This window comes from Idiotropiscis lumnitzeri, chromosome 17, assembly GCF_059441095.1.
Source record: "Idiotropiscis lumnitzeri isolate Australia: NSW breed Sydney's pygmy pipehorse chromosome 17, RoL_Ilum_1.0, whole genome shotgun sequence".
NCBI lineage: Eukaryota > Metazoa > Chordata > Actinopteri > Syngnathiformes > Syngnathidae > Idiotropiscis > Idiotropiscis lumnitzeri.
In genome coordinates, this window is record NC_142407.1 from 16,408,674 (window position 1) to 16,429,756 (window position 21,083).

Sequence of the window (21,083 nt, forward strand, 5' to 3'; positions counted from 1 at the left end):
GATTTGACGCCAGCTGGGGCGCGCGCACGTTGGACGCCGACGAGCCGAGCACGCGCGGGCGGTTCTGCGCTCTCTGCGTGTGACAGATGGCGTGGCAGTGACTCCGCTCTTGGGGTTGAAATTTTAAAACAGGAGGAAATTTGGTTTCGATTTTACAATGAGAGCTGAAGAGAGCGAAAGTGGAGAAAACTCATCCAACTCGGTGAGCGCAAAAAAAATAATAATAATAAAAAAAAAAGCACGACTTGGGGTGTAACTAACACGACAAGTGACATGTTAGCATGAAATCCCCCAAACTAACTAGTGTGATACTAACCTCCTCTTGTGTTGTGGCCGTCGCACAAAACTCTTGCTAAAAATACGATAGTGGTTAAAGTTGATTTTTTTGGTCATAATATACAGAATCAACATAGAAGAGAAACATAAGTTAACTCTTCCATGTCTTGAAATTTAAACAATTTACCTAAATTCTGTTTCATATATAATATTTTTTACCCTTATTTTATGAATATACCTCAAATTTCCTTTTAGGGCATTGTGTTATGAATGTCTTAACACTGTCAAATTATAATCTATTTATGGAGTAAATCCGCCATGTAAACATTCTGCAATTAATTGCATCTTCTCACTTGTCTACAAACGAATGGACAATCCGGCTGTTTTCCCACCGAACACTGAGGTCTCTAACAGTATTTAAAGTGGCAAGACTGATCCTTTGTGTCATCAAACTTGAAATATTTGTTTAGTACAGTGTTTGTAGTATGTGGAGAAAGAGAGAGAGTGAGGGAGCTTTGTGATGGAGTCTGGTGACATGCCGAGCAGAATGATAAACAGAAGCCCGTCCTATCCATGTCAGCAGCTTAAAATAGAGGCTAACCGAGGGGTTCTCAGATATACTCCGGACGCCATATAAGTCTGGTCCCCCTGCTCTTGGCTTTCTGTGTGTGTCTGTGTTTGTGTGTGTGTGTGTGTGACGCATCCACCTGCTGTTGTAGCGGCAGGCTTGATATAGCACATCTCACTCAGCAGGCTCAAGTTTGCATTTAAACGTTTTATGTGTCCACAAGGTGAAAACACGCCTGACGGTTTGTTTGTACTCGTTTCCATGCAAAGTTATGTCAGAATGTGGACGGGATACCTTTTCGATATACCAGCCTCGCTAAGGATAGACTCATGTCATGGGTTCGGATCGGTTTTCCAAATTTTATTGAAGCGTCATCTGCCACTGAGGACAAAGAGTTGATTCTTATTGTGCTCCTGTCCGAGTCACCGTCTTGGCCTCATATGACAAGGACAGGTTGGCATTTGGACATTTGTCGTGCTCATGTGCGTCACATTGCTATCCGTCAGCCTCACGAGGCATCGTCACTTTCACACGGGTAGGCAAACACGCAAAGGTGCTGTATCCGACTCATTTAAATACTTGGTCATGTTGCTGTTTTAGATTTGTTGATAACTAAATAATGACTGCACAGTGAGAAGGGAGAACACAACAGAAGCCAATTTGGATGTTCAATATTTCAATCATGAAAATGAAAAATTCACATCATTGATAGCAAGGGAGTTTGCTTGCCTGAGGTCCTGTGTACGCCGTGTGTGTTGTTCCCACTTTGTTACCTTAGCAAAATCTCCCTCACACACGTCAGAAGATGTGTTGCAGTCCAATAAAACCAAGGCTGAATTTTAACAGGGGTGTGTAGACTTTTTATACTCATCTAAAAAATGATTTGTAAATTATGCAAACTGTTGCTTATGTTTCCTCAGCAGACTGAGATGCTAATTAACCAGCTGAGGGAGATCACCGGCATCCAGGATCCGCAGATTCTCTGCAGAGCTTTAAAAGTAAGATAAAAGGCCATTTTTGTTCTCTTTCATGTTTTTGATGCAGATCATATATTGGATGTCATTAGAATGAGGTCTAAGGAATTGCCCTGTGCGTGTGTGTATATATATCCAGTGTACGTTTCTATCCCGATCATTTCCCGCCTTCTCTCTTTAAGGCCAGTCGAGGTGACATCGGACACGCCGTCGGACTGTTGACAAGTCAGCCAGTGGAGGTTCAAGATCCAGGAGAACCACAAAAGTCCAGGACGCCCGTGGGAGCCTGGGACGGACAGAAAGGTATTCTCCATGGAATATTTATTCATGACTTTTTTTTCATTGCATGCAGGCGTTTGGTAGGGGAACAGCGCTTTTTAATTGGGGAAGGTTTACAGATTTTAGGATTCTAAAATTGATTGCTTGTTACTATTGGTCCACTCTGTGTCCCATTTAAAAAATTCCAGGAAAATGAAATATCGATTGTAAAACTGATCTCTTTTTTCAGACGCTCACGATGAGCTCCAAACGGCCATCGAGCTGAGCCTGCAGGAGTCCCACAAGGCTCAGGAAGAGGAGCGAGAGTTCCATCGGTACCAACCGATGATTATTTTTCATCCACTCAAAACACACTCTTATGTTTCGACTGTGAACTTTTGCTATTTGATGGTCTTAGCTAGCATACTCGCCCAAACGGACATGACGTCACACAAATGCACGCTCGCACTTTATGGAACAAACAGAAGGTAGCAAATAGGTGAACTCGCGGATGTCCGAGCGCAGGTATGCGAGGGTTCACTCTGCATATCAAGTGTCTGAATGTGCCGCCGTCTTGGCAGGGCTCTGGAGGCCAGTGCTGAGGAGAACTCTGCAAGGAGCAAGAGGAAGAGATGCGAGGCCCAGAGCGACATGAGCAGCCCCGCAGACTGGATCCGCAAGGACGACTGGCCCGTCGGCATTCGCAACGTGGGCAACACATGCTGGTTCAGCGCCGTCATCCAGGTGAGTAGAAGCTTGCAATAGCTCGAGAAACATTTATAGATGTGGACTTTTGCATCCTCTCTTACTTTCAGTCCAAAACGGCATTCCGTGAGCAAAGGCTGATTTATTTTCCCCTTTGTAAAAACAGTCCACATTTTTCTTAAAACCATTGTTCTGGCAATGTTTTGTAATCATTTTCCCTGCCGTACTAATTGAATGATGTGTCTCCTCATGAACGATGCATTGGGCTTTTTATATTCTCAACTGTCATACAGTGACAAAAAGGAGAAGCTTTTCGCGTTAAAATGAAAAAAAAAAACAGTTTTCCTCCTTTCATGTTGATTTCAAGTCACAAGCCATTTCCCAAAAAAGTCTGTAAAGGTTGGCCTCTTGATTAGGGACAACGAGGAGGACGGTGCTGTGGTTCGGCGCACGGAAAATTCTGAGCATTGAAATGAGCCTTTTGTGCTTGAATTTATTACTGAGATATGGAAAATATATCCAAAACTTTGAAAAAAAAAAAGTTGAAAGCTGTAATGTTGAAAGTTGAGTCGATAAATGGTTTCTTAGCTTGACTTGAGTCTTGTACCTGGCGAATAACCAAACGTTATGGCGACTGTGTGACCTGGCGGTACTTAAACTGACTGATATTTTATGCTGGAAATCCGTTCCATAAACTGAATAAAAATGAATTTCCTGTTCTATCGTCATCGTCGTTCTCAATTGTGGTGGCAGCGCCAAAAAAAAGCCAACAAAAATGCAAGATGATCCTTTTAATGCTGACTGAGCCGAAGTCGAGTGAGAGAAGAGAAGAGAAGCTGTTCAAGCTCCAAATTGAAGTTGTTTTTTTTTTTTAATTGATGTCGTAATGGTATATGATACAGTGGATCAATCATATGATACACTTTTTGTTTTGTTGTAGACTCAACAGCGGCGAATATGATCTCCCAAATTAAATGATGCTCTCAAAGTGACCACTCTTAAGCTCTCGTTATTTTCCGTGGCTACCGGTGACTGCAATGCTGAGGTTGGGCTCCATTGAATTTCCCACTCAAATGTTATCAGGAGGACACATAAGCGCTCAATTCGGGACGCATGCTCATGACACATGAGACTAATTTTCTCTTTGCAAGAAACGCACATCGGGGCTGAAAGGAAAGTCGAGATTATGCGCGTGTTCGTTATGCGGAAAGTGAAATCCAAACTAAGTAATGTTCCGTAACATTAGGTGAGTCATTTTCTCCGCAGAAAAGAATGAAGGTAGCAGTAAACGCCTCAACGAGGGCGAGGGCCATGTTTTTGTGTGATCCTGCCAACTGGCAAGGCAGCCTTGGCGCTGGTAATAAGCACAACAAAGTTCCGCTACATGAATCTTTCTTGTTTTGTTGCAGTCACTTTTCCACCTGCCTGTTTTCAAAAGGCTCGTACTCAACTACCGTCTGTCAGAGCAAATCCTGGACAGGTGTAAGAGCCACGCGGTGAGTATCTTGGTCGTCGTCGTGGTGGTGGTGGAAGACTGAAGTGTTGTGTCTCAATTTGTGCTGCCAGGACAAGCGGAACATGGCCTTCATGCAGGAGTTGCGCTGCCTCTTTGCCCTCATGGTGGGCTCCACACGCCGCTTTGTCGACCCCTCGGCTGCCGTGGAGCTTCTGCGAGAGGCGTTTAGGACCAGCGAGGCCCAACAGGTGCAATCCATACGCCAGCAATCTTTGCGTACGCCGACTGATTCCATTTATCCTTACTTTTTCAGGACGTGAGCGAGTTCTCCCATAAACTGCTCGACTGGTTAGAAGACGCGTTTCAGCTGGCCGCCAATGGAGAGTAAGTCCGAGAAGAGGTGATATGAGATGTGTTCAATGGGTGGAAATCTGCAACGCCAAAATACAAAAATAAAAATGTCACAATTTTCATTGTAACCTTTTAAAAACATACTTGAATGCCAACTAAAAAACTACAAGCATAAAATGTATGAAGGGACTCTAAGAAAATGTCGGGACAAGAAAAAATGGGCTGGAGTCCACTAGGTGGCCATTTTCTTTTTTTCTTTTACTCCAAAACTGCACCAAAAATAGGCGGCGCGTAATGAAGGTTCTTGATCTTTGCTTCAAGTCGCAACAAAGCTTCGCTGCGTATGTGGAAAGCTCATCATCTTTATCCTACTCTCGCACAAATTGCATTTGCGACTGCTCAAATAATTTAATGCACAGCTAAACTACCTTTGTGACTTAAAAAAAATTGACTCAAGAAAGGACTCTATCATTAAACTAAAACAGACTTTTTCTGTTTTTTTTTTTTTTGTATTTTGCATCAAGGTTTGACATGAATACTCGATTGTGTTTTGCTTTCAGCAATGCAACAGACAAACTAAACAACCCCATGGTCCAACTTTTCTATGGCACCTTTGTGACCGAGCGGAAGCACGAGGGTGAGTGCAAGCTTCGGCGATATTGTCGTGACCCAAATGGACGCACTCACGCGTACGTGCGTTTTATTTAGGTCAAGTGCTATGTAACATTGAGCAGTTTGGCCAGTACCCTTTGCAAGTGAACGGCTTCGACAACCTGGACGAATGCCTGGAAGGTGCCATGGTGGAGAGGGACATCGAGTCGCTCCATGCAGAGCACGGTGCTCCATCTGGTCGAGAGGTCGGGAGTGTTAGGATACTTTCATTATGCGTAAGATATATTGAAAGTATTTATTTTTATTTTATTTTTTATTTTTTTTGTAGAGATGGTTCAAAAAGTTGCCACCTGTTTTGACATTTGAACTGTCCAGATTTGAGTTCAACACGCAGCTCGGCCGTCCCGAGAAGATACACAAGAAACTGGAGTTTCCGCAAATCATCTACATGGACAGGTGACCACATTCCGTCTTTTTTTTTTTTTTTTTTTTTCCGATACTTAAGCACAGTTTTCATGTTCAAACGGCCCATGTTGCAGTTGCTTCGTTAGTTGTTGTGAGAGGTAATGATCCATTCTTGCTCACATTTGTTTCCAGATATCTTCACAAAAACCTGATGTGTACACATGAGAGGAGAGGAGAAGTGAAAAAACTGAAGGAGCAGCTTGCAGCTCTTCAACAGAAACTGCAATGGTCCCGTCAAGTCCTCGATGTTCAATCTTCTCCACTTCATGTGACAGTGGCACTAATTGGCATCACTTGTCTTTCTCCGTAGTTATCAAAACTACGGCTCAGGACCCAACAAGTACCCTCTGGCCGACATGCTGCAGTTTGTGTTCGAGTTTGCCTCCACCAGGCCTTCCACAGTTTCCCCTGCTGAAGATGCTCCCACTCCTCCTTGCCACCCACTCGGCGAGAACGCCAACCAGGAGGACAGGTGAGATGATACGATGAAAAATCTTTCAATACAATTCAATTATTTTTTTCAAGTGGAACCCAATATGATCGATACTTGGCACTTAATTACCTCTGCCAGCACAGGTAAAATAAATGTACTCGTTGGCGTCCATAGCCGTCAATGGCAACGAATGAGTGAAAGTTTAAAATGCTTGTATAACTTCTTTTTACACTTGTATTTCAGTTAACTTGTTTTAATACATTACCTGGAGAGAATTTACCAGTTGTTTGTAGGCACAACACGTTGGCATTTATTGTCCAAGACGCCTTACCTTTTAAAGAACTTTTACATTTGATTGGAACACTATGGCAATTTATGTCAAGTCAAAGTGGACTTTATAAGAACATCATGAGTATTATGAACTGTTTCTATATGGGCAGCGTCACAGGACGCCATTGCACAACGGAAAATGTTTGGACGGATTGATGAAAACAATCTTTCTTCCCTCAGTGAGGCAGCAGGTGCAGGGGAGGAGGAAGGCCTGGTGTCCAGCTGCCAGCGCACCCCCATCTACAAGCCCTTCACCCAGTGCCGGCACGCCGCCGACTGCCCATCTCACCCGGCGCCCCACAGCGTCACCGAGGAGGAGCTGCACTTTGTTAAAGGCTGCCTCCAGCGATGGAGGACCGAAGTGGAGAACGACATCAGCGGTACGCCGGGAGCTTTTCGTTATTGGAATCAGTCGTTTGGATTTATTCCCTCCTTGCTCGTGTTGTTTTGCCGTCGTAGAGCTAAAGGCCAACATTGACAGACTCAGTCAGACGCTGGAGGGCATGTACTCAGACAACGGCCTCTGCCAGGTAATGTTTTCCGTGGACTCACCTTACGTTCAACTCTTGATTTGCGTAAGGATAACGTGTAAAATGTCTGCAGTTAGAAGAACGTCAAGAATTTGAGATTTTTGTCCTGGTTAAATGATGATTTCATTTGACAGATACAATTCTGTACTCAAGTATTAGGGCCAAATTGAAAATTATTGAAGTTATTTTCCTCTTTAAAACAAACTCACATTTGGACTTGGACTATTCTAGTAAAATCTCAACTTTTTTAACACCATTTTTTATTCTCATTATGTTTGTGTCTTGTAAAATTACAACTTCATATTTTTTTTATCTTGTAAAACAGGGAGTGAATTCCGGAATGTTTTCTCATATACGTTTTTGTTGTTCTTATTTTTGCTTAGGTACCCTATAGACTCCACGCGGTGCTGGTCCACGAGGGCCAGGCCTCAGCGGGCCACTATTGGGCGTACATTTACGACCACGCCAACCAGCGCTGGATGAAGTACAATGACATCAGTATCACAGAGTCGTCGTGGGAGGAGCTGGAACGAGACTCTTTTGGCGGCATGACCAACGCCAGCGCATACTGTCTGATGTACATCGATGACCGACGACCACATCTTATTAATGGTACTGTACTGCCACCGATGGTCTTAAATGTTTTCTGCTTAAACTTGAAACTTGACCTACACATTCTCTTTTTTGTCAACTATAAATTATATATATATACATATGAATAAATTAAGGTAATATAATAATAATCCTCATCATAAAAGTGTAATAATAGCTACCGTCCTTCCATTCAGAACACACAGATGACGAGACGGGCCAGGTGCTGCACGGCATGGACTCGCTGCCACCCGTCCTGAGACGTTACGTGCACCAGGACAACCGCTGGTTCCAGCAGGAGCTCAGCGAGTGGGAGGAGCAACTTCGCCAGGCAGCGGCGGCGCCTCAGGGCGAGTCCGCGCATTGCATCGCCGGCGACCATGACCCTAAACCCTCGGCTTCCGTCGAGCCGCTGCCGCAGTCGGGCCCCCAGCAGACCGAGGAGGCGGCCCAGGGAGCTTCGCAACCGCAAGCAGAAGCTCAGCGTGATCCAGAGCCAGACTCTGCAGGCCCACTTGAAGGTCTCCAGTGACTCATTGGGGTCTTGAAAACCTAGCAGTATTAACCATAAATATTAAAATAGAGAAAAGTGTTCATCAATATAAAATATGGGTTAAAATATTGGCAAATCTAATCTAAAAGAACTTAATTCAGGTACTAAATTGTAATAATAAAAGCCCCAATGCAAGCAGACTGTAACAGTTGTGCTTTAATATATATTTTTCAATGAAGGATATCGTCACTTTCATTATAACATTATAATGTTGTCCACACAGTATGCATTATATTAATAATAACGTCGATGACCATGAATTCAATCGACAAAACCAGGAGAATAATTGTCTCTCTCTTTCCCTCCCTGTAAAGAATCCGAGGTCGCAGCAACCCCTCAGGCAAATGACGGCGAGCCCGACAAGGGCGACACCCCGGGGCACAACCAGTGTGCTGACGCCGCCACAGCTGATAAAGAGCCTCAAAGTCAGGTGGGTTAAGCCCCGTGAAACCACCTGTTGCCACACTTACCCCCTCCCCGCTTTGTAGAATACGGGTCATATATTCCAGGCCACTCGGTTAATAAAGTGACAAAGTGATGGGAATTCAGGCTGTGCTTACGTCACGCTGAAATGTACAGATAAAGAAAAGGGCGTGCACACATGATGAGTTGGACAGCTTTGCGAGAAAGTGGACGTTGCGCTCTATGAATGGCAAAGTGAAGTATGTGCGTGTGTTGAGTGCAACGCAAACATTCTACATCCACGCGGCATTCCCCAGATGTCTCCCGCTTCCCATGACTTTCACTAGTGCAACTTGATTGACTGATTGATGGTCATGTTTGTCTGCTCCATGCCAGACTCCTGCTCCCGATGTTGAGCTCAGCAGTAATTTGCCGTCAGACCTCACGGTGAAGAAGGAAGACACAAAGGTGGAAGAGGAGGAGGGAGTATTTGAAGAAAGGGCTCCAGGTGTTGCCGAGGCTTCCTCAGAGGAACATGCTCAGCATGAAGCGGATCGGGAGGGCGAGGAGCAGCAGGAGCAGCAGGTGCCCACACGTCGGCGGCAGGTTGAGAACGAGGTGTCCGAGGTGGAAATCCCCAACGTGGGCAGGATCATGGTGAGGGCGGACGCTGACGGATACAATGAAGAGGTAAGCGGCTGACACTCCAAACACAACTTTGTACTGTAGCTCACATTGAGAAATTAAGGAAAATGTCCAAGAAGTGGGGGGGGGTCATTTTGTATTCCACATACAAGAGGTCCCTGAAGTCACTGTATTTTTCCTGTTTTGAACATTGTTAAAAATCCTTGAAAATTGCTTTGTGATGCTGAACTGTTTGGTTTGTTTTTTTAAATGTCTCATCATCTGACAGATGATGTTGACCCCAGCCATGCAGGGCATCATTCTCGCCATCGCAAAGGCCAGACAAGCGTTCGACTCCGAGGGCCCCGAAGCTGGACTCATTAAGGTTGGTTGTTGTGTTGGAACATATCTTTTCATACTGCGCCAATTTATACACATTACGGTCAATTCAAATTGGATTTCAAATCCAAACGCCTCCGCCAGGCCTTCCACGAGGAGTACTCGCGCTTGTATGAGCTCTCCCAGGAGGAGACGACGCCGCGGGAGGACGCGCGCCTGCAGCACGCTCTCGTCTACTTCTTCCAGAACAAAGCGCCCAAACGCGTCATCGAGAGGACGCTGCTCGAGCAGTTCACCGATCGCAACCTCAGCTTCGATGAGAGGTGACGCAAATGCTTCCTGATCGATGGACAAGATATCTTGTTCCTATGTCTGCCTTGACAGTTGGTTTTTTGCCAACTACTTTTGCATCAAGTATTACCTAACATCAGTGTTTGTCGTAAGTATAAAATAAAAGATAAAGATAAAGATGTCCTTTATTAGTCCCACAATTGGGAAATTTGAGGTGTTACAGCAGCAAATACAACATTCACTTTTAGTTGTGGGTCTAGAATGAGACCCGTTTTTACTCAAATTCTATGAGTCAATCCATTAAATAACAAGGAATATAAAAATGTCATTCTCATGCGTTTCAACTGTGTCCTCGACTTTGGCAGTGTTTTATTCATATTTCTCGATCTAAAGTTTGTGGAAAGTTTGTACATTTTCACGCTGTGGTGCCAAAAGGACATGTTTTGTATGCAGCACACAATGTGTGCAACATTTAGCCCGCGTAGATTTATAAAAGCCAAAAACATTTTCATCAACTGACCTCAATGCAAAATGTGCGTGAATAGCGCCATCTAGTGTCCAAATTGTAATAACTAACAAAAGCAAACTGAACATCCGTGAGCGAATTTCCACGTCTTTCTCATTTGACACATTTGTACGGAACGTTGTGGTTTAGTTTGAAATCAAGCAGTCATTAAAAAAAAATAAACAAATACTGTAAAAGTTCCCGCTGTTGGTCTTGCAGAGCCATCAGTATCATGAGGGAAGCTCGAGCCAAGCTGCGTCTCATCAAGCCGGAAGACATGGACATGGATGAGTATCTGGTACTTCGTGGAGCCGAGCAATTTATTTCCTCTTTGCAGGGACTGATTTGATTTTGGATTTTTTCCCTTCCGTTCAGGAAGTAATTTAACTTTAACTTTCATTGACTTATTTCATTTTTAAATGAAGATGTATTATGGACTAATACGCTGGGATTCATTTGACTTTTTCCCTCTCAAAGATTTTTTTTACAAGGTCTGAATTTACTTTTTCTTATTTCATTTTTGAAAATGTTTAACTGACTGAGTAACTCCTCAGTGTAACTAGGTCTTAGTGGAATTACGATCAAAATTTGAGAAGCACAAGACCTGCTTGGATTCAATGAATAGATAATAATTGACATGCAAAGTTTACTAAAACGCATTTGCAAAATCCCACAGCAGTGGCACGACGACTACAGAACGTTCCGGACCGTCTTCATCTACCTGCTGACCGGACTGGAGCACTACCAGCACGGCAAGTAAGTGTTCCCGCATCGTTAGCAAGTTCGGGTGATTTCTTTTCATTTATTTTTTGCTTGCCAGGATGCGAGAGGCTCTGACCTATCTGGCTCACGCGTACGACGCCAACGCCGCCCTGCTGACGAGCGGAGAGAAACGCGGCGTGGACACATCTCTGATTGCACTTTACAGGAGGAAGTGCCTCACTGTGAGTGACACCGCATTCGAGTTTGCCGGTTTCATTTTCGAGAGCGTTTTTGCTTCGGTGCAAAGAAATAATAAGAAATTTCAAGTTGCGTGGAGAAGATAACAGAGGTCCATTCCGTCCACGTCACTTCCCCGCCTCAGAGCCTGAACGAAAGCGCGACTCGGCTCTTCGCCAGCGGCGACGAGAGCAAGGTGGAGGAGGGCGTGGCCATCATGGACGAAGCGGTCATCCCGTGCCTGCACCTGATGAGCCGCGAGACGCCGCCATCGCAGGAGGACCGCGACACCATGGAGAGCATCCGCAGTCAGTGGTGCTGCTGTCTGGGACAGGACATGGACGGTATGAATGTCAAAGCACATCTTTTTTTAAGCATGATACACACGCAGCAATTTTGTGAAAGACCCCACACACCGGGTGTGAAAAGCATTCTTGTAAATACACCGTCGGGTGTGTGAAGTTATCCTCGTCATCACGGGTCTTGTCTTTTTGGTCGTCATCTGCTACGGGAATCTGCAGAGTCAGCACCGCACGTCACTCATCCGCGTGGGTTCATCGCATGTGTCACACTGAATATTCTCCACTTGAGCTCTGCGTTACCTCTCATTGCACTTTCCAACAATTGGGCCTTTGCTGTCTTTGATGAATACAGGGGTAAAAAAAATATGAAATTAGGCCCGGTTCTCTTTCTTTATCTTCCCAAACCAACCTCCAATCTTAGCAGCTCTCTCCTTTTATGTGCAGACTCGCTGCAGATGAAACTGGGCGAATTCCTGCCACGGGTCCTGGACTGTTCGGCTGAGACGGTTGTTCTCAAAGACCCCCCCAAGGTTCATGTGAACCAGGCTCATGACCTGTGCAGCCGCCTGGCCGCCGTCATGGAGTCCATCCGCAACACCACCGTGGTTGCCGTCAAGTAACGTCACTCAACTGACTTTGCATCCTCGCCAGATGGCCGACGGACTGCCACGTTGTGGCTTGTGTGTCATTTCCTGTCAAGTGTGTCGCTAGCCGTGTAAGCATTAGGCGGTTAAACTTAGTAAGCAGCCATTTTGACACGCAATAGTACAAGGGATGGGTGGAGAATGAAGACTCCACCGATTGTCGTTCATCATGTCTTGAGGCACTTAATCACTTGTTCATTTTCCTGATCAATCGATGATGGAAATGTAGTTAAGCACGAGTTGTTCCAGGAAGTGACACATAAGTGGGATTATGTGCACGCACGACAGCTATGAAAAATAATGCCTTTTTTTTTCTAAATATGTATTTTGTATTTTTACTTTGTGACTTTGGTAAGTCACAGTCTATAGTTGAATCTCAGTAAGTCGATTGTGAATTGTGATTAGAGGAAAGTGCAATAGAGTAAATCGTAAGAGGCCCATTCATGAAACTTTTTTTGCAGTGACATCGATCCTTCTGGGGGCAAACATGTAAAAAAGCAAAATGTGATGATGATGTGAAAGCTTTACCATATGGGTATATCAATCTTTTCCAATGACATTTTGAAATCTAAAAACAACTTGTTTCTGTTTCATATGCCACCGATGCCACCATCGCCTCTCGGCTTATACTCGATGTTTTAAATTTCGTGCAAATTATTTCATACCATCTCTACACGGTGGATATAAGACTCTACCCTGTTCACATACAATTGTTTGTGAAAAATAAAGAGACCACGATAAATTATTTCTAAACTTTTTCCACTATCAGTGTGACCCATAACCAGTCCGACACAAAAGAGAGGGGTTTTCTTTCTCCTAAAAGATAATGCACGCCCTCTTATAATTGGGGATGTGGATGTTCAGAATTGACCAGTCACATTTAAACCATCCAGCTGGCACCATTTAGAGTGCCTCTGATTAAACCAAAATAAACACCTGTTTGCGGTCTGCTTTTCCTAAAAAAAATTGCCTGGAAGTGTTGTACCAGGTTTTATGTTGATGTATAATTTGTTCAGAAAAAATCCTGAGTAGTTTTTCAATGCATAAATGATGGCTGGGCCAGTGGCAGCTGTCCAACATGCAGTCCATCACTGGAGCAATGCAGAGGGGGGATTTGGGAGGCATCTCCTACAAAAACATCCAGAGCCATAAATGGAGATGCTTCATAAATAACAGATGGCAGCATGACAGTAGATGTCATGCACTCACTGACACTCACCTGCTAGACAGAAAATTATTGGACAGAATTACCTTATACAGGCAATCTAAAGTATCCTGCCAGGTGAAACCAAAGATGACAATAGCTCAATGTGGATGAAAGTACCAGGATATGATCCAATATGAATTAACAACAAAGTCCAAAATCATTCTATTGGGTAAAAACCACAATTTTTGTAGTTATATTTACGTATATGTAAATGTATATCGATATCCAGAGGAAGTAACCATTACAGATGTTATTTTGTCAGTCCGCTGCAAAATTAAATTAGCCATCTGTTCTCTGTGGCTTAAATTATGATCAAACATTTGTATGGAGAAGATTTAGAGCCCAAAAATATAAAACAACAATGTGAAAATCAGTGATTCCGTCGTAAATGATCGCGCATCTTTTCAGTCGAAAAGTATTGTAGCTTTTATTTTTACTTTTATATTTATTATACTACATTAAAAGCTTTTATTTTGGAGGCCCGTCCGGCCGGAAATCTGTCTATTCTACAATGAAATCGGAATGAAACCGCATCGCACAAAATAAGTCTTTACGTGAGTAATTTGGTGAAAAAAAACATTTGAACTGTATAAAAATGTTGTTCTTGGTGTATAAAATGTTCCCCATAATTGTTTTTAAAGTCGATTAAGACTGGACTCGAAGTGCTTTTGACGGAAGTCCAGAAGTCGTCAAGCATCTGCAAATGAAACCCGGAAGCTGTTCCCACCGAGAATGTCTATAAACGTAGGAGGAGAGTAAGTGTGTACAGCGTGGAATTGATTCTTGTTGTTATCCTGCTGTGCCACTCACCGTCACGCCACTTTGACGCCCAGGTCAGTCAAATAAAGTCACATTTCATTGTCTCACTCGGGAAATTCGATTCGATTCGCGCTAACTAATAAACTTGGCTAGCTAGCAAGAAGTCTTCGAGATTTCTCTCTAGTTTTCGTTTGTTTTGTTTTTGTGCTAAGCCTCGGTCGAGAAGCTGTTCTTATGCAATCTTGTTTTTTCTTGAAACGTGTCTAAACGTGATATAAATGCGTAATCGTAACGGAGTGGGGCGTTAGCAAAAGTGTGTAAACGGATCTTACTTTTGACTAAGCAGAGTTTTAAATATCCGCCCGCCCGGCGGGCTGCTGAGAAAGTGTACTCAACGACTAAAACCCTCAACAAATAATGACATTTTTCGGGGGAGACGACAATTTAACATTCGTCAGTCGACAAGCTCGTCGTGTTACTTGCCACGGACCGTCAGTGATTTCATCAAATGATGAATACTTGCTAATATTCTCAGTTATATATCGAACGCGGAAGACGTTCGATGTTAGCATTCTTGCCGTTGTATTTATTTTTGGAACTTGGAACATTCAGGTTAGTTCAGCTACCTTCTGTGCCATTAGATTGTTTTTTTTTTTGTTTTTTTGCAAATGTGGCGTGTGCTGTATCAGCTGTAGTTTGTGTCGGATTTCAAAACCGTTTTCCCCATTGGAATGAATGGAAATAGAAATACAGGCGGTCCTCGGTTTTGCGTGGTCTATCACCAACTACTCTGACAGGGTATAAAAACTTTGAGAACAAAAGTAGTTCATTGCACCATTTTTTGTGACCTCAAAACAGTTCATCGGAGTACCTGCTGATGCATTAAGCCTATTTTTACAGTTGAACCAAAATGTTAAACTTAAAGTCTTTGGGAGTTCAGGGAAACGATACTGGAGCAGCTGAACTTTATCAAGCCTGAAATTGTTGTCCCGACTCCTGAATGTGAATGGATAATTCCGAATGCAGCTCTGTACCAAGTTATACTCAAATGTTATTGTGTTGTATGAATGGTTTCTCAGTCAGGCAGTATGAGCAGAGAGCTCAACGTGCCCTCGGGCTCGCCGGCCCCTGGCATGTCAGAGCGTGCTCCAGATGGCGGCAGCGCCGGTGGCGGAGGCATGGACTACAGGGACTGGGTTCGGCGCAGCTACCTGGAGTTGGTTAGCTCCAACCACCATTCGGTGCAGGCCCTCTCCTGGAGGAAGCTCTACCTGAGCAGGGCCAAGCTCAAGGCCTCCAGCAGGACCTCCGCGCTGCTCTCTGGCTTCGCAATGGTCAGTTTCCTTCAATTTTTTCATCTATCACGTCACAAGACTTTCCTTCTGGAATACAGTGGACCCCTCCATATTTGCAGTTCGGCGTTTGCCAATTCACGTATTTGCGTTTTTAAACTGCGTGCGTTCGTGGCTTGAGTGCAACGTTGTACAGGTTCTTTGAGAGAAACACGAGCTTGCTAATAATTTCTGCATCCAGAAAGGTCCTCGAACAAGTGGAACATAACGTCGTTGTGATCATCGTGCTAAGTGTGCTCGACCCACCGTCACAACGCTGACTTGTTTTTTGCCACTGAAGCCGTCCAACAACATGGGCTGCGTTCTCTTTCACCTCAGCGTGCACGTCTCGTTCCCACAATGGCATGTTTGTCATTGGTTGAAATGATGCTTTTGATTGGCAGGCCTGAGAGTTGCATTCAAGGACAAGCATTACAATGAGTGGGAGATGCAGTTTCGAGCTGGCAAAGCCTATATTGTTAATCAATATTTTTAATGTTCATATTTCCGCGTCGCTGCAATAAGAATCGATCGGTTACCCGACACCAAATGTGATCAGTTCCAGCAGGTGTAATTTTGCTTGTCAACCAATTGAAATGGGTCTTTTTATTTGAAATTATTATTATAGGCATTTCTCATCACTTTCTGGGTGACTCCTGCTATTTGCAGATTTTATTTTATGTTCGTGTTCAATCTTGGTCTCGACGCCCCGCAAAAAGTGGAGGTCCACTGTACACTAAATCTTAAATGTGATTTAATGAAAGAATTAATACTGTCTAACACTCACCGTCACTTATCATTTGTTGTTCATGTGAAATGAAATCAAGAAAAACGTGTTGAACAAATGCGCCTTTTAAATGGCCGAAAACGTGAACAGTGGTGCCTTGAGATACAAGTTTAATTTGTTTTGTGGCCACATTCTTAACTTGAAAAACTTAGTTGTTCTTTGCATAGGCGTGCCTGCGAATATTATCTATCGACGTGATTCCCCACTCTTTGTGTTCAATTATCTGTTATAACGCCGCTACACTTGGGTTGTGCGCTGGTGTTTTGTTGGTTAGCATTAAGCTTAAATGACCTGTGAGTGGCGAGAAAAGGCTTCAAGCTTGTTTTTGTTAAAAAAATAAATAAATTGGACAAAGGGTTTCCAATTAGGGTAACGGTAAATTTTCGTTTTATTGTCCAAACTATGGCTTGTACGGGAAAAAGTATTGCTTGCATGCGAGGGCACGACTCATGTGCAATTTCCGTACTGCACATTTCAAATAGTGTACCGTTTCTGAAGGAAGGGGTGGAAAAGAAATGTTTGATCGCTTATCGCCACATTAGTCAAATAGTCATTAGTTAAAGCTCTAATCCAAATGAAAGATACAAATCTGACCATTTTGAGTCTTTGGGAGGTGGCTGCGTTGGTTGCAAGCCCACAATGAGTGTGTGTGTGTGTGTGTTGCGAGGTGGCCATGGTGGAGGTGCAGCTGGAGATGCAGTACAGTTACCCGCGCGTGCTGCTGGTGGCGTTCAGCGTGTGCACCACGGTGCTGGTGGCCGTGCACCTGTTTGCGCTGCTCATCAGCACGTGCATCCTGCCCAACGTGGAGGCGGTGAGCAACATCCACAACCTCAACTCGGTCAGCGAGTCGCCACACGAGCGCATGCACTACTACATCGAGCTGGCGTGGGGCTTCTCCACCGCGCTGGGCATCCTGCTCTTCCTGGCCGAGGTGGTGCTCCTCTGCTGGATCAAGTTCCTGCCCGTGGACTCCGGAGGCGCCGTCGCCACGAAGGCGCCTCCGGCCGCACAGGACAGCGGCTGGATGGCGGCGCTGGCGTCCACCATCATCATGGTTCCCGTGGGCGTCGTCTTCGTGGTGTTCACCGTCCACTTCTACCGCTCGCTGGTGCGCCACAAGACGGAGCGCCACCATCAGGAGATCGAGGAGCTGCACAAGATCAAGGTGCAGCTGGACGGCCACGAGAGGGCGCTGCAGGTCGTGTGACAGATGTTGGCCCCTCCCCCATTTGTAAACGGCCCACCCGCTTCCTTCTGCGTTACTCCTATTTATTCAAAAAGGTCAACTTACTGTACGCTTCTGCCTTTTTTTTTTTATGTCCATTTTGAGCTTCAATGATACGTTTGTGCATTTAGTCCATGTTCTTGATATCCATTTGAAGGTTTGGCGGAATCCTTCCATCTCCAAAATGAAAAATGTCATGTCTGCGATTCCGACCGCTGCGTTGTCCCAGCTGGTCTTTTACGTCCTACACCGTTGCTCTCCAACATCAACATAACAGTAGAACACCCCAAAGTCACGTTTCACCGCCAATTGAATACACTCCCAGTTTGCTGATCCATTGATTTAAAATAGCGTCTGCTGTCCACAACAGTCTGCCGTCTGACTTTTTACAATGTTTAAGAAGCTAAAAATAACAAGTGACGTGGGGACAGCCCAGTAGTATTGATTTGTGGGGGGGAAAAGAAAATATGAAATTGACCCGACTTGGACGGGATGTTTCCGTCTGACAGCGACAAAATGTTATTTCCGCTCAAGGTTGACAAACCGCTTCGATATCCTTTGAGCCAATGCCTTAAGGTCCATGTACTAGTATACGCCTCGTCATCGCCGCACTAGTAGAAATTTGGAAGTTTGCGGTCTATTCCCGCTGAACTTTTCTAACGTTGAAAATTCATGGAGATCTGCAACCCTTCTTCATCTCCGTTTATTTTTAAACCTCAACTTACTGTAAGCTTTTGTGCCGAAGGTATCCGTTTTGTTTGAAGCATTCATTTTGCACTTTTAGTATGCAACGTAGCTGTTACATTTATTAGTTTGCTCTCCTCACTCGTAAGACAAGTTCGCCCGCTGTCAAACTCGTTTCCGCAAGTACATGGACTTAAAGATCGACATCAAACGAATGTCCAATTTGTCTGCGCCGTCAAAATAGAGGGAAACAAAAGCGCTCGGAGTTCTTTGTGCCATGTTGTTGTTATGGTAACCATGGTGTCACATGTTGCACCTCGTCCACTCGGCCTTTTGTTTCCGTCCCATGAAAAGCACACATCTCCGTTTGGTGGTGTTCATACTTTTTGTATTCCAGACAAGTGTCTGTGGGTCAGCCGCAAATCTGAGATGAAGTCTAAACGGATAAATGGACCGATATTCATAGGTGACGAACACGTTTGAAAATGTCGTCTAATATATAAAGCAAAGTTGCTGGCGTCTCACGTCTTCATAGACATTTCCTTTTGATGATGAAAACGTCTTGCAGAAACCAAAACACCAAAAATGCTTTTTCTTCAAGGTTCAGATCAAATCAAACCAAAATAGATGGATGCTTTTCAGTGGACGGCACATTTTGTAGCATGCGCTCACAAGTCAGCTCATCACAATCATGATCGGAAATTGTCATGTGCAATAAAAATGTATTTCTTTTACTGCAAAAACCCCAAAGAAAACATTTATTTCAACATCTGAGCTCAAATGTTGCAGGTGTATAAAATGTTACATTTATTTGTATATTTGCATGTAAATGCTACCAAAACCAAATGTGGCGTTTGCCATCAATGACTGTGACGTGCGTCACCGCTGCATGAGTGATGATTTCACTGTGGAAAAGTCTTAAGCCAAGTTTGGTCACTTACACGGTTTTAAGTTTTTTTTTTTTTTTTTTTAAAAAGCCTTTTTCATTGCCTTCGTCTTTAACAAATCTCCCAACACCTTCTAAAGCTGTTTTAAACGATAAGCTCTTCTTGCACGGCGAGCTCAAAACCAAAAGGTTTCAGAGGCCAGTTTGTTGTGTTAAACATAAATAGATCAGAATCCAATGATTTGAAAATCAGAATCAACCTTTATTGAATAAAATCCACAAGATATTTAATGTTCATGTTTTTGTGGGCCACCTAAATGAAGTGAATGATTATTTGCTCAAACCAAGTTTATTACTTTGAACATGAAATCTGTTGTCTTTGTAGTGTATTCAATGAACTATAGGTTGAATATGATTTTGTTTGTATTTTGTTTTAATGTTTAACACATCTCAACTTCATTGTAAGAAAACATGCTAACTCTCTTTGCTATCAGCCTTGTCGTTAACTTGGTTACCTCAAACGACACCAACTTTTTTTTTTCCTTTAAGACGACACCAACTTGTTTCGCTAGTTATGAAGATACCAAATTCCTTTGCTCGTTTTGCTTAATGAGCTAATTCGAGTCTGACGGACGGCCAGTGCCAGCTAAGAAAATTACCACGTTGTTGTCGGGTGACTCATTTAGCATACAGCGCCCCCTTCGGTGCTAAGTGTTATTACAAGTCACCTAGCGACTGTTCGAAACTCCGAAATCGACCTTCGAACTTTGAACGTGTTACTGTGATCAACACTGTCCTGTTTACACTTAGCTCTTTTTTTTAAGGTTCAACATGTTTTTATTTGATAGAAATGAAGCGTAAATTGTGCTCATTAAAACGTCCTTGTACTGACTTTGTTTGCAGTGTCACATTCCATCCGACTGCGTGCACGTCTGCTTCCAACATGTAGCACTTCGCGCCTTTCAATTAAATGCCCTCCTTCTAACCATTCATGCGACCCCGATAAAAGCGTGGCTCGTGTCTCATATTGTCGTTGTCTGACGCCGCAAGGGTTGAGCGTCTCCTTTGCCAATATTGATCGTAGTGACGTGTCCTCTGGGTCGAGACTCCGATGCTGTACCGAGTAAATTGGGAGCGAGTATTTGAAGCGCGCAACCGAGAAAACGCTCGAGTGACGTAGGTGATGACGTTCGAAGCCTCGAAACCGGCCGTACCACGTGACAGTTTTACTGTTTTGTCGGTTGATTTGGATTCGCAACTACCTGTCTGAGTACCATATCAAATGTTGCACTGCCAGTTGCACCTGCTTCAATAAAATCCAGCGCCCTTCAGCCTTAATCACATACTGTCAAATTGCGACAATGAATCAACGTTGAGAATGGAGAACTACAAGCTCGTGGTGGGACAGTGGTATAGGCCTTTGTTTGACGTCCACAGAGATGTGCATTCGATTCTCATAGGAGCTACTATACTAATCGATCTGTTTTTCCAACACAAGTTTGGTTGACATGGTCCTACAAGATTCCCTATTCTTCTATATTGTAGAGGACAGGGCGTTCAGTAGACTTTTTGCTGCTTTCAACCCTACCTATATTCTCCCTACCAGACAGGTATGTATGGATGATATGGGGAAAAAACAGACTGAGCCGCAGTTGCAAAAGTTTTTGGAAGAAAAATGAACGAGATAAAACTTTTTGTGAGTAAATGTTTTTATCCACAACAATAAAAACTCAATTAGTGCATTCTACTCCGCCCTTTCCATGTCAATTTCATGTCAAAATGAGTACAATCCTAATCAAAACTTTGCCCAAGAAAACCTCTTCCTTGCGTGTCGATATACTTTATGTCCACTTGGTGGTGCCAGAGGGTCTTGAACCACCTTTGAGTCACACCAATTGCATGGAAAGCCTCAATGCTTCAAGAAGCTTAATCTCACCATCACTAATTGACCGCAAAAAGCTTGATTAACAAACAGTTTCACTAAACATGTCCATGATTTGTAATGATGTCACAATGAAAGCAAGGAAATATTGTCATTCTCCACACCGCTTAT

The 21,083-nt window shown here is 43.8% G+C and overlaps 2 protein-coding genes across 4 annotated transcripts; both read left to right on the top strand.

Annotated features, from left to right (window-relative positions):
* Nucleotides 1-51: 51 nt before the first annotated feature.
* On the top strand, nt 52-12,894 carry usp28 (ubiquitin specific peptidase 28). 3 transcript variants are annotated; one of them, XM_088280180.1, is made up of 26 exons: nt 52-202; nt 1,765-1,842; nt 2,001-2,121; nt 2,327-2,411; nt 2,658-2,820; nt 4,191-4,277; nt 4,348-4,485; nt 4,551-4,621; nt 5,149-5,225; nt 5,297-5,445; nt 5,529-5,656; nt 5,798-5,893; nt 5,976-6,137; nt 6,609-6,808; nt 6,888-6,958; nt 7,342-7,570; nt 7,747-8,070; nt 8,417-8,532; nt 8,901-9,194; nt 9,418-9,513; nt 9,612-9,790; nt 10,483-10,561; nt 10,940-11,019; nt 11,084-11,207; nt 11,348-11,546; nt 11,949-12,894. In XM_088280180.1, exons 1-26 carry the CDS (start codon nt 158-160, stop codon nt 12,122-12,124), a joined length of 3,567 nt encoding a protein of 1,188 aa, XP_088136306.1. In that variant the 5' UTR covers nt 52-157; the 3' UTR covers nt 12,125-12,894. The 3 variants fall into 3 exon arrangements, 2 of the variants coding, with proteins under 2 accessions (XP_088136306.1, XP_088136307.1); XM_088280181.1 differs by having other exon boundaries at nt 1,768-1,842; XR_015839636.1 differs by lacking the exons at nt 11,084-11,207; nt 11,348-11,546; nt 11,949-12,894 and having other exon boundaries at nt 10,483-10,754; nt 10,940-11,020.
* Nucleotides 12,895-13,838: 944 nt separating this feature from the next.
* On the top strand, nt 13,839-19,922 carry orai2 (ORAI calcium release-activated calcium modulator 2). The gene is made up of 4 exons (XM_088279990.1): nt 13,839-13,909; nt 13,997-14,188; nt 15,194-15,448; nt 16,900-19,922. The coding sequence occupies exons 3-4, from the start codon at nt 15,203-15,205 to the stop codon at nt 17,440-17,442; spliced, it is 789 nt and encodes a 262-aa protein (XP_088136116.1). The 5' UTR covers nt 13,839-13,909; nt 13,997-14,188; nt 15,194-15,202; the 3' UTR covers nt 17,443-19,922.
* Nucleotides 19,923-21,083: the final 1,161 nt, after the last annotated feature.

Excerpts from the sequence above, each read along its gene's own strand:
- usp28 (XM_088280180.1), top strand. The coding sequence starts at position 158 with ATGAGAGCTGAAGAGAGCGAAAGTGGAGAAAACTCATCCAACTCG. Across the intron at positions 5,446-5,528 it reads GTGCTCCATCTGGTCGAGAG|AGATGGTTCAAAAAGTTGCC; the intron begins GTCGGGAGTGTT and ends TTTTTTTTGTAG. Across the intron at positions 9,791-10,482 it reads AACCTCAGCTTCGATGAGAG|AGCCATCAGTATCATGAGGG; the intron begins GTGACGCAAATG and ends TTGGTCTTGCAG.
- orai2 (XM_088279990.1), top strand. The coding sequence starts at position 15,203 with ATGAGCAGAGAGCTCAACGTGCCCTCGGGCTCGCCGGCCCCTGGCATG. Across the intron at positions 15,449-16,899 it reads TGCTCTCTGGCTTCGCAATG|GTGGCCATGGTGGAGGTGCA; the intron begins GTCAGTTTCCTT and ends GTGTGTTGCGAG.